General features: G+C 36.3%; 2 protein-coding genes across 2 annotated transcripts; both read right to left on the bottom strand.

Annotated features, from left to right (window-relative positions):
- Positions 1-2,045: 2,045 nt before the first annotated feature.
- Positions 2,046-3,255, bottom strand: LOC132644123 (G-type lectin S-receptor-like serine/threonine-protein kinase LECRK4). The gene is made up of 3 exons (XM_060360681.1): positions 2,834-3,255; positions 2,504-2,735; positions 2,046-2,408 (listed from the first exon to the last, which is right to left on the bottom strand). The coding sequence occupies exons 1-3, from the start codon at positions 3,253-3,255 to the stop codon at positions 2,046-2,048; spliced, it is 1,017 nt and encodes a 338-aa protein (XP_060216664.1).
- Positions 3,256-8,485: 5,230 nt separating this feature from the next.
- On the bottom strand, positions 8,486-9,160 carry LOC132644452 (histone H3.2). Its single transcript, XM_060361047.1, has one exon. The coding sequence runs from the start codon at positions 9,085-9,087 to the stop codon at positions 8,677-8,679; it is 411 nt and encodes a 136-aa protein (XP_060217030.1). The 5' UTR covers positions 9,088-9,160; the 3' UTR covers positions 8,486-8,676.
- Positions 9,161-13,016: the final 3,856 nt, after the last annotated feature.

Raw genomic sequence — 13,016 nt, 5'->3', positions numbered from 1 at the left:
TCAACACTGGCATAACATGAAGCCAACCAATACATACCCATAATCATATCAAAATCTAGCATTTCCAGCTCAATTAAATCAGCTTTGCACTGGCGATTGCATATCACAAGTACACAATTTTTATACACTTGTCTAGCTATCACGAGATCACCAACCGGAGTAGATACCTCAAAAGGTTTAATCGGCTCGGGTTTCACCCCAATACGACCAGCAACATACGGAGTAATATAAGAGAGTGTAGAACCCGAATCTACAAATGCATACACATCATGGGAAAATATAGATAATGTACCTGTAACCACATCCGGGGAGGACTCAAGATCCTGTCGTCCGGCTAAAGCATACACACGGGGCTGAGTAGCACCTGAAGTGGATGCTCCCCCTCTGCCTCTGCCTCGACCTGCTGACATCTGGGGAGTCTGCCCTACCGGAGCGACGCAACCAAAACTCAGAAGCAGAGGAAGGCGAAGAGGAAGAAATTGAAGATTTGATAGCTAGTGGACCGGACCAAATGGAAGACTTTGAAGATATTTCCATGACCGAATATGATGTGGGGAAAATTAACGAAATGGTTCAAAATTGGTGATTTTATTATTCTACTATTTTTGTACAACTCATGTATTATTTGCAAATTAAAAAAAAATACAACTTGCAAATAAATGTTATCCAAGAATGAATAAAATATATGGCTCATTGAGCTTTCTTCTATTTACTTGTGTTCATATTTTTACTTTTATTAAGTTAGGAATATACCTAAAATATACTAAGAATATACTTATAAGTATATTAAGTTATATAGTATACTTAAACATATATAAGTATATATAGTATATATAGAAAAAATAGTATATATAGTATATAAGTAAGTATATATAGTATACAGTACATATATATAAGTATATATAGTATATATATTAAGTTATACACATATATAAGTATATATAGTATATATTATGTATAAATATATATAGTATATATATTAAGTATATATAGTATATATATTAAGTTATACATATATATAGTATATATATTAAGTTATACATATATATAAGTATATATAGTATATAAGTATATATATATATAAGTATATGTAAGTTATACATATATATATATACGAAAAACACTATTCTGTATTGCTGACTTGCTGTTAGACTGTTAGTCAATAAATATTTAAACTTTAATTATAAAGTTGTATAACATATGTAAATATACCTACAATATACAAATAAATACTATAATATATATATATATATATATATATATATATATATATATATATATAATACAAAAAACAAAAACAAAAAAGATTTTAAGCACTCGGTCCAGTTTGGAGTTTAAAACCGGTAAACCGGAACCGGCCGGTTAACTAACCGGTTCCGGTTCCGGTTGGAACCGGTTAACACCTTTAAATAGCAGTAGCAAGCAACTTGTAGGCAACTTGCCACTAAAATATCAGCCCCGGCTTTCTTCTTTCCAATGTTACTATGTGCATAGATGTTTAAGGGAAAAAGAAATATGCAGCAGCAACGCACTAAACTGGAAAGAGAATAAGCCTGCTACACATACTAAAAAAGTGTGCCCGAACAAGCTTAGCACAATTTAAACTATCTTATTCAAGACCTCAAAGAAAAGGTCATTCCGAAACAGATGATTTTCATACCACTTCCACTTTAAGTTCTATCAAACTAACCAAACAGTATGCAGTGGCTGCTGAATACATATGAAACAATTTATTGGCTACTTCAATTAATGAAACAACAGGAAGCATACTAAAGCTACAAGAATACTAAAGGGGATTGCTATTACAATTTTATTAAGTTATAAGTTTCAATTAGAAAATTGAACTGGTATAAGAAGGAAGTGGAGACATAGAAACTTGAACTACTCCTTCCAACATATGTACTACCCTTCTCATGGTGGGCCTGATATTCGGATCCTCTTGAATGCACCAAATTGCCACTTTTACTAGTTTCTCTAACTCCTTGTCACTTAGTGCCTCTTCATCATCTTGTACTAGCTTATGTAGCATTCTCGAGTGGAAACAATCATATACCCACTCGATTAGTAGTATGAGTGTCCATATACTTCCTGCAACAAATAGTTTCTAATAAAACAATGCCGAAGCTATAAACATCCACTTTGGCAGTCACTCCTGTGTTCCTGGACCACTCTGGTGCAACATAGCCTTGGATCCCTCTAATCCCCGTTAGACTCCGAGTTTGATCCTTCATCAAAATTTCTGCCAATCCAAAATGAGAAATCCTTGCTTCAAATGAATCATCCAGCAGGATGTTTTGAGGCTTTATATCACAATGGATAATCTGTGTGTCGCACTCCTCGTGCAAATACAAGATCCCTCTTGCAATCCCGTATGCAATTCTGATTCTTTTCTCCCATTCTTGCTTTGACTGACCGAAAACGAAGTTCGCCAAGGAGCCATGACTCAAACTCATAGACTAAAAGCCAATCTCACGAAATTCTTGTGATGAGTCCTGGCTATTACACTGGCTTCAGTTTTGAATTCATTCTCACCATCATTTGCTAGCCAGTCTAGTTTCTTGACTGCTATAATAGTTCTTGAGTTTGAAGACGAAAACTCTCCTTTATAAACTGTGCCGAAATCACCCCTTCCAAGTTCTAGCTTGAAACTGTCTGTTGCTACCTTAAGCTCTTGGAAAGTGAAATTTCTCAAATTTGTCTCCGGGATGCTTGATGAATCAACAAATTTTGGTCTTCTATGGTAAACATATAAAGCAATGAGGGACACAAAAGAGCAACATTAATAAAGGCAAAGGTGCCAAGGAGAACTGATCCCAAGATTGAAAATGTAGACTTATCTTTCTTCCTATGTCCCCTATCTGATGTTGAGTATGGGAAATCACCGGTTGGGATACTAGATATCAGCAATTTAACAAAGGCCTTGCTGTTAACTTGTTCCCTCCTTCCGTTAGAAACTGGCAACTTCTTTTTATAACAGGTTCCTGACTTTTCTACTGCAACCACACAATTAGAATCAAACAAACAAGAGTTTTGGCATTCATCTGGGTTAAAGAACTGCAGCTCCTCATAGTTTGAAGAATTAAGCCAAAATATGTTATCTAAAGTATACATATCATACAGATCCTGCAGATTAGTATTATCCAGGTTAAATCTTTGGATTGGATCACGTTCACAACCCTTGAACTCATTGCTTGGATCAGAAAAGCTAAATCCAGGAAGACGCTTACAATTAGGCCTCCCATTTGAGTCAAGCATGCAATAGCTATTGAAACCACAAGTTCCTAGACCAAATTGACCCTGAATGGCTGAGCAGATATCATCTGGTTCTTTCCATTTCGTGGAGCTTTGGGATGAGCATATTGGGCGAACACACCATCATATCCAAGAATAGCCCTGTAATAGTAGTCTCTTGCTGGAACAATAGTTCCAGAAGTTAAATTCACAATCCTCCGGTTGGTCATAATAACATTAAGGTAACCTGACTCACTAAAGATTAGCCTGTTTCTCGTCACATTTGGAGATTTTGTATCAACCGTGTTGCTCCAAAAGTATGCCTCGTATGCATTTCGCTTTGGCAGAGCAATGGTGTTCAGAACAAGATCGCCATCACGTATCAAACGAAGCTCAAAGTGCCCCCTGGAGAAGTTATTCTCTGCTTTCCTAGAAGCCAGTGACTTTTCAGTGTCTATTATTTGTGTAGGCAAGATTATCAGAAGGCAGGTCAAAGCTTTTCCATTGAATGCTGGAATCGCTGCTAGCAGGATAAAATTCCCTGTATCCAACAGTGAAGCATAAGAAACGCCTGTGTTAACACTTAGGCCCCGTTTGTCCATAGATGGAATTTTGGAGTTGGAGTTGGAGTTGTGTTTAGCCATAGTTTTTGAAATTGTAGTTTTTGGTGAAATGCAGTTGTAAAAAAGTGAAAAAAAATTGAAAGTTTTTGGTATTCCGGAATACAACTTCATCTTGTATTCGGAATTCTCATGACCAAATGTTGATTCCGGAAAAAAGTGAAAAAATTTCCGGAATAAAGTGAATAATTCTTATGGCCAAACAGGGGCTTAGATTCCGAGGACTTGAGCATCTGGATACTCGAGAATGAGCCGACCATCTGTTTTAAGCTCGAGTTTAGATCCTTCTAGGGCTATCTCATCTCCATTTGCATACCAAGCCAATGTTTTGGTATTTTGTCGAACCGATACCAAGCAAGTAAAGTTTTTGGCCCTCTATGTGAAAGCCAAAGGCAAAGTCACCGGAAGGTGATCGCCATGCTGGAGAATTAACAGATGCAACAAGGGACGACCCAAGAGTGATGTTCCACTCTTTCTTTCCTGTTTTCCCTAGTAAAGATGTATACATGTTAAAATTAGAATGGAATTTATTGTCTTTGGCCTAACCATCTTCTTATCTATTTAAGATTTTGACGAGAATGAATCTTTTTATTCTTGCTATTAGTATGTTCATGAAGTTGCAGTTACAGGTGAGGTTAAGAGTTCAAACCCTTCAAGTTTTGGCATGTATCTCTTGGTTTATTTTGTACTAGTATTTTGTACTTAAATAACTAAAAGAAGATTTCATACTCAGCCAGCAGATTGGTTTCCAGTTTGGGAAATATTATAAGCTCAAGGAAATGTTTAACGGGCATAAGCATTTGGGAAGTTTAGATTAAATTTTCTATTCCTAACTGCATTTAGTGGAGTTTATATAGAGCATCAAGGGTTACAACAACAACAACCCAGTGAAATCCCACATCGTGGGGTCTGGGGAGGGTAGAGTGTACGCAGACCTTACTCCTACCAAGGTAGGACGGCTGTTTCCGAAAGACCCTCGGCTCAATAAAAGCATAAAAAGAAGTCAGATAAGGTTAAGAGATTCGGATAAGAGATTCAAAGCGATATGGAAATGAAATAATGCAAGCGACACAGATAACACAGGATAATCAGCACAGGAAATAACAGATAATAGCAGAAATCGGAGCAGATAACACAGGATAATCAAAGCACAGGAAATAACAGATAATAACAGAAATCGGAGCACAAGAAATTATATTGCAATAATGCGACTACTAATAAGAACGGATAACGAGACTATCTACTAGCCTTCTACCCTAATTTGGGTCCTCCAAACCCTCTTATCTAAGGTCATGTCCTCGGTAAGCTGTAGTTGCGCCATATCGTGTCTAATTACCTCTCCCCAATACTTCTTCGGCCTACCCCTACCTCGTCTGAAACCATCCATGGCCAACCTCTCACACCTCCGCACTGGGGCATCTGTGTCTCTCCTCTTCACATGCCCAAACCATCTCAATCTCGCTTCTCGCATCTTGTCTTCCACCGAGGCCACCCCTACCTTATCCCGAATATCCTCATTCCTAATCCTGTCACTCCTGGTGTGGCCACACATCCATCTCAACATTCTCATCTCGGCCACTTTCATCTTTTGAACGTGAGAGATCTTAACTGGCCAACACTCCGCCCCATACAGCATAGTCGGTCTAACCACCACTTTGTAAAACTTGCCCTTAAGTTTTGGTGGCACCTTCTTGTCACATAACACTCCGGAAGCAAGCCTCCACTTCATCCACCCTGCCCCAATACGATGTGTGACATTATCGTCAATCTCCCCGCTGCCTTGCACAATAGACCCAAGGTACTTGAAACTACTTTTCTTCTAGATGGCCTGGGTACCAAGCCTTACTTCCAAGTCAGCCTCCTGAGGTGCTTCACTGAACTTACACTCCAAGTACTCTGTCTTGGTCCTACTCAGCTTAAACCCTTTAGACTCCAGAGTATGTCTCCAACACTCCAGCTTAGCGTTAACTCCGCTACGAGTCTCGTCAATCAGGACTATGTCGTCTGCGAAAAGCATACACCATGGCACCTCACCTTGAATTTGCCGTGTCAATCCATCCATCACCAAGGCAAATAAAAACGGACTAAGAGCTGATCCTTGATGCAACCCCATCACAACTAGAAAGTGCTCTGAGTCTCCTCCTACTGTCCTCACCCTGGTTTTGGCTCCCTCATACATGTCCTTGATCACCCTAATGTACGCCACAGGTACACTTTTAGCCTCCAAGCATTTCCATAGGATCTGTCTTGGAACTTTATCATAAGCCTTTTCTAGGTCGATGAATACCATGTGTAAGTCCCTCTTCCTCTCCTTATACTGCTCCACCAACCTTCTCATAAGATGGATGGCTTCTGTAGTTGAACGTCCCGGCATGAATCCGAACTAGTTTTCTGAAATAGACACACCTCTCCTCACCCTCATCTCCACCACCCTTTCCCACACTTTCATAGTATGGCTTAGCAGCTTGATACCTCTATAATTGTTGCAACTCTGGATATCTCCCTTATTCTTGTATAGAGGGATCATTACACTCGCCCTCCATTCTTCGGGCATCAATGCCGTCTTAAAGATGACATTAAACAGCCTAGTCAGCCACTCCAAACCTGCCGGACCCGCGCTCTTCTAGAATTCCCCCGGAATCTCGTCAGGTCCAGTCGCTCTTCCCCTGCGCATTTACAGGAATTTGTTGGAACTTGGAAATGCCTTTCAATTTAACAGGAGACCCACCTGAGCAAGACTGAATCTGTATGTGTAGCACAGTATATCCATAGGTTTGCCCATTACATGTGCTGTAACTGCTAAGCAAGCAAGAACCTGGATTCTGATGCCACTATTTTGATATCATCATGCAGAAGTTGGAAAGAGGACAGGCAGCAAGTTGCAGGGAAGCAAAGATGCCCGAGAGGAAAAGACATTTTTAACATACATCTCAATTCTCAACTATATTGTGGTCAAAACAAGTGAAAAATATTGAATACAGAATTCGTACAATGCCAAACTCCAGCACATAAATCTGATGAAGCACATAATGAAGACGAAATACTAACTTGAGGAGTAACATATATGATGTTACTTTCCCCGGCTTAGACATCATTCTGTGGATTGTTTCAGCATTAGGCCACAAATCAAGAAATTAAATATCAAGATTCCACAAGAGAGCAAAAGCAAATGGTATTAGTACTACATATGACAACTACTATACCTGTTAAACAAAAGTTCTAGGATTCACAAAACTACATTTTGGACCTTTTTGTTAAAAATATTTTGATAATTTATTATATTGTTAAGTAACACTGACCACTATAGTTGAGCAAGCCAGACCAAAAATGCAGTGTGAGTTTAGTAATCTAAAGAATAATAGGGTGATCCACGCTGCAAGCATGGCCCTGACAAGGGAGTAAAAGCTTCTTCTTTTTTTCTTTTGTCAATATCATTCGACGAAGTCAAACAATTTTGTAGGTTGCACTCTTTAACATTTTCTCTTGGCTAGGCGAGCCACACGATTACTTGAAACATAAGGAGAGCCAACAAACTGATTCCACTTTTCTCTGCAGAAAATCCAAGAAAACTGATCGCCTATTTAAGCAACAAACAGTTACTAGAAAGTAAAGAGTCTTTCTAACATCTAAGACTATAACTAGTATAACTACCACATCCCTTTTTATAGTCATACATTCGCAAACTCAATCAACTCTAAGTTCAAATTTAATATAGTAAGACTCACAGGAGACAAGATGCCTGAAAGTAGATTGCTTCATCTCAAGTTAGAAACGAGAAAAGTAAAAAACTAAACATACCTTCTGATTACCAAGTGAATAAAGAGGCTGAACGCTTCTCATTCAACATAGCAAGGATTTTTATTGTCAATGTTGAATTAAGAGTAGAGATTCTCCATCTGAGCCTTATTTTCCTCCTGTAAGATCTGGCAAAGAATTAAAACGCTTCAGTTGCTCTCCTTATACCAGTATTCATGTCAGTGGTAAGAAGTAAATTAGAGAACAAAAGGGAAACCTTTATATTTTTAATGTACTGTCACTAAACACCTCCGTGTAGAAGAGCTGCACTCCTCGATGTCAACATGCTAAAGCTGTCTATTCATATTATATACAGAAAATAAAAGTTTCCTAATGTCAATCATCAATCAGGTTATTTACATCTTGTTTTACCTTACAACCATTGATATTTTTAAGTCGCAAGGGGGGATTGCTGGAAGAAGAAGAAAAAAAAGACAGGCAAGGTCGTGTTTAAGAAAATAGAAGTATTAGAAGCAAAAAAAACAGCTCAAAAAGAATAACTCAGTCTCAGTTTAAATGCTACAGCTGCAACACCATGTTTACAAAAGTTGGAGTTAAAACAGAAATTTCTTCAAGCATTGATGGGTTTAGGTAGAAAAAAGCAACATCAACCCAGGCCCCTACGACAAATATTATCTATGAATTAAAAAAAAAAATGACCAACAAAACAAAAATCAAGTTCAAGTTCATAAATGCATAAAGGATCTGCAGAGTTTTCTACAGTGCCAATGCTAAGAAATGAGGACTTTTAAGTCATTGTTGAAGTAAAAGTACCTCTAATATTATTCAAAAAAAGAAACAAACCCTACACCCAAAGAAATATACAAGGAAACACGACATACTCAAACATAATATGAGCAGCACCTTTAATTGAAACAAAATGAACTACAGATTTCATCATAGTACTAAACCAGAGGTATACATAGTAATTGGATTGAAACAAGTCATTTGATATACATCACCAACCCTAACATTCAACAAAAGACACAAATAAAACCCTAAGAAAGATAACACAAATAAAGCTTCTTCTCTAAGCCCTCTCTCCACGAATCCTCCTAGCAAGCTGAATGTCTTTCGGCATGATCGTAACCCTCTTAGCATGGATTGCACAGAGATTAGTATCTTCAAAGAGCCCAACGAGATAAGCCTCAGCAGCCTCTTGTAGAGCAGCAACAGCACTGCTCTGGAACCTCAGATCTGTCTTGAAATCCTGTGCAATTTCCCTGACCAGCCTCTGGAACGGAAGCTTCCTTATCAACAACTCAGTAGACTTCTGGTACTTCCTGATTTCTCTGAGAGCAACAGTTCCAGGCCTGAATCTGTGAGGCTTCTTCACTCCTCCAGTAGCCGGAGCTGACTTTCTGGCAGCCTTGGTGGCTAGCTGCTTCCTTGGTGCCTTTCCACCTGTCGATTTGCGGGCTGTTTGCTTAGTGCGAGCCATTTTGAATTTATGCTAATATGCAAAACAGATTGTAGACTAGGAAAAGCTTTTGAATTGGTGGATTTGAGACATGTGTAATGGGCTAGTTATATAAGAGTGAGGTAGCAGGCGGCAATCACATGAAAATTTGGGAGGGAGTTTGAAATTTTTGGGGGTGGAATTCCAAGTGAATAAAAGCCGTTGGATTAAGGAGATTTGGTATTGACGGTGTAGATCTCATAATGAATGTTTGCTAGGATACCTATCCGCATGCTACTTTATTAACAAATGGACATTTGCCACGTGGATTTTTGGGTAAAATTTTCACAAATAGCTACCTTTTAGCTGCTTCTAGCAAGCTATAACTACAAGTTCATTATTTACATTTCGTAGCTGGTTTTTCCTATATTTAGGTCCTGGACTGATCGCATAAATATAGCCAAAATACAGACTAAATACACGGAACTGTTGAGCAAATAATGCCTCTATTTAAGGAAAAAAAGTCTTTCAAAAAACTAAACAGAAATCTGTTTTTAATGTTCCATAAATCACGCAAATCTCATTCTCTTCTATATCTAATCACATATCTCATTCAACATCTAATCATTCACATAAAATTTGAATTCAAAAACCCTCTTCATATTTTTTCCCAAAATATAACTAAAAAAAAATCTCTTTTTAATGTTCCATAAATGACGCAAAGCTTGATTTGTTCATCAACTGAATTGCATAGTGACAAGTTGAGATTGTCCCCTGATGCTATGACCATCGGTTTTGTGTTCGTTATTAAAATTATTCAATGAAATTACATTATTAAAAATCAAAATGTTCTTTACAAAAAATATTAGTTATTGAGTGCAATAAGCTGATATTGAATATTATTTAGTAACTTTAATAAGATGGGAAAACTTGACTCCATAAAAAAAACTTTAATCCCTAAGGGTGACTTTTGATTCACTGTATTTTATCTGTATTATGATTGTATTTTTTAGTGTATTCTAATTGATCCGTAAGATTTGAATCGTAATGAATATATTTACAATATATTTCACTTGTATTTTGTATGTATTTTAGAAGTATTAAAATTATTTTTAAATTTTTGAAGTATATTGTACAGAACGATGGATTTTATGGTTCAATAATGAATTCAAGTGTACCATGAATATATAGAGAAAATGCATAGAACTCTTTCTGGTTCATCAATAAAATATAGTGAAAACATGTAGGAAATACAAACTTGATATTGAAATGCACTTTATAATTTTTTAGCAGTAACTATACAAGAAAAATATAAATGTAATAAAAACAGAATTCAAATCTACGATTAGACTATATAACAAGCGGGATCATTACCAAAATACATAAAACTTCTTCTAAAATCTTCATAAAAATAATGTCGCAACAGTGATGTTATACATAAAAAAAAAAGTTGGAGAAAAATAAAATAACTTAAAACATAAACTGTTCTGTCTACAAATCTACTCCTGAACATCTACTAAAATCACTGCATCATAATCAACGGTAGCCTTGACAGGGTATTGGTGGTTGCTCGTTATCAATAAATGCATTCAGGGTTGCCTTGTCGATTTGCGTCGTATCTCATACGGAGAAACTTTGCATCAATTTCAGCTGGAATGCGTCAAGATATACTGAAACTTTACATTAACAAAACATGAAAAAATAACAACATAACAAATTAACCACAATAAATAACAACACATTCAAGATATACTGAAAATATACTATAAATATAATGCAAATATATCAATGTCAAATGCACTGTGGTTGTCACTACAACAGTGTGTGACTGTGCTGTAAAAATACACTTCAAATACACTGAATATATACTACAAAATATACTTTGATAAAAAGTAAACACATATTCAAAATCGCATAAATTTACAAGTAACAAATTAGGTAGAAAAAATATATAACACACAATTAAAAACACAAACTAATTGAAATAATAAAAAATACGATAAAAATATACTTAAAATGTACGCAAAATACAGATCTGGTGAATTGAAAAAACAGGAATTAACTGAAGTTCAAAACACAAACTAATTGAAATAATAAAAAATACGACAAAAATATACTTCAAATGTATGCAAAATATAGATCTGGTGAATTGAAAAAACGGGAATTAACTGAAGTTCATCGAAAAATACGATAAAAATATACTTAAAATGCAAGGAAAATACATATCTGGTGAAGTGAAAATAGGGTCATTAATAAGAAAAAATACCTCTTGGAGAACATGAACATTTTTACTCTCGTCCAATAATAAAAACTTCATATCTGTATTCAAAAATTCCGATGGCCGGCGGCGGAGGGCATCTAGGAACAGTCATGGTGGTTAAATGATTTGGTCTTTAATATTTTCTGTTCAAATAGGCTGGTCTTTGTAATTGCTACAGATCTAACCATGCAATTGCTACAGATCTGATCGGAAAAGAGAAGACAACTAACGCCGGTCAGATCACGCCGGAGAAGGCGGTGGTCTAAAACGACATGAGAATGAATGATACATGGATCCCTCAAAACAAAGACAAAAAAACCTTTAAACTTCCACTGAATACAGGGAAAGATGAAATCTGTGGCTTAGTAAAGCCCAAAAAGAAACAAAGATGATGAAGGAGAACACAAAAATAACAGAGAATCTTACATATTTTAGGAAATAGAGTTGAATTTTGGCAGTAAAAGGTTGAAATTAATGAGTAGTTAATATAGAGTAAAAAAATGAAGTGAAAGAAATCAAAAACTGATTTGAAAAGCACGAAATTAGGGGAGATAGGAGTTAGAAACGTATATTTAGGAAAAGGGGAGAGAGAGAAAGTGTGCAGCTAAAAAATAGGGGTGTGGGGAGTGGTAAGTTAATTGGTAGAAAAGTGGGTAGCTATAAGTTGTAAAAATATAATATTATGGCTACTAAACTTAATTATTAAAAAGTATAGTTATGTTCCATAAATATGTAACATAGTAAGCTATGCCAAGTAAAATTTATGATTTTTTTTTCAAAGCTCCGACCCTTTTTGGCCTTGTATGTCTTGTTTTGGGCCAAGGCTACAAATGAAAGGCCAATATAGAATTCAACTTTTTCATTTATTCTCTTGTTTATCGGGAAAACGGTTAAATTGAATCTGTGTTCGTGATCAAGGACACGTGAATCAAAATGACCAGTAAATCAATATAATATACAAGTAAATCGAATGTAAACGAAATAAAGCAAAGTAAGGTTGAGAATAGTCTAAGCCTCGATTGTGCCCGGTGCTAGTTCCTCCGGCCAAGCTTGTGATTAACCACATAGTAAAATAATAAAGAACTTAAGAAATGAAGCAATTGCGTATCAGTGGTGTATATTCCTCTTGAATTTCGCGTCTTTACAATGAGAATGACAATCCCTATTTATACTAAGAGCTAGGGGCACACATTCCATGTATGACGCCCCTGCTCATAATGAGCATTAAGTGAGTAATAATAATGAGCAATAAAGAAGACCATTGAGCCTAATAACACCAGTATATAACGTTCAACTTGATCCGTAATGGTAGTCCGTTGAGCTCTCTTCCGGAGCTACTCCAACAGTCTTCCGGACCAAATGGCTCTTCCAGTGCAATGACAGTTTCCTCCGATGACACTCATCTTTGACTTATCCCTTAGCTACGTGACCCAACGATATAGCTCTTTGTTGTACGAGTTTAGCCCAATACATCTTTTTTTTTTTGTGAAGTGTGAATGTTAAAAGCCAGAAGTTTTTCAGATAAACTCTTTTCATTCATAAATTACACTACGTTTCATTCAATTAATCTTTCGATTGTGCTCTCTTTTTAGATAAGAATTTCATTTATTATTTTTTTGATTTTTTTCTCTCATTCTTTTGATGTTTATGTGCAATTTTACGACACTATATGATCTTCCACCATATTTTTTCTTCTATATCATTTTTTGAG

The sequence above is a fragment of the Lycium barbarum genome, chromosome 6 (assembly GCF_019175385.1).
Source record: "Lycium barbarum isolate Lr01 chromosome 6, ASM1917538v2, whole genome shotgun sequence".
NCBI classification, from domain to species: domain Eukaryota; kingdom Viridiplantae; phylum Streptophyta; class Magnoliopsida; order Solanales; family Solanaceae; genus Lycium; species Lycium barbarum.
Note: the sequence above shows the minus strand (reverse complement) of the source record. Positions and strands in the feature narration are given on the sequence as shown.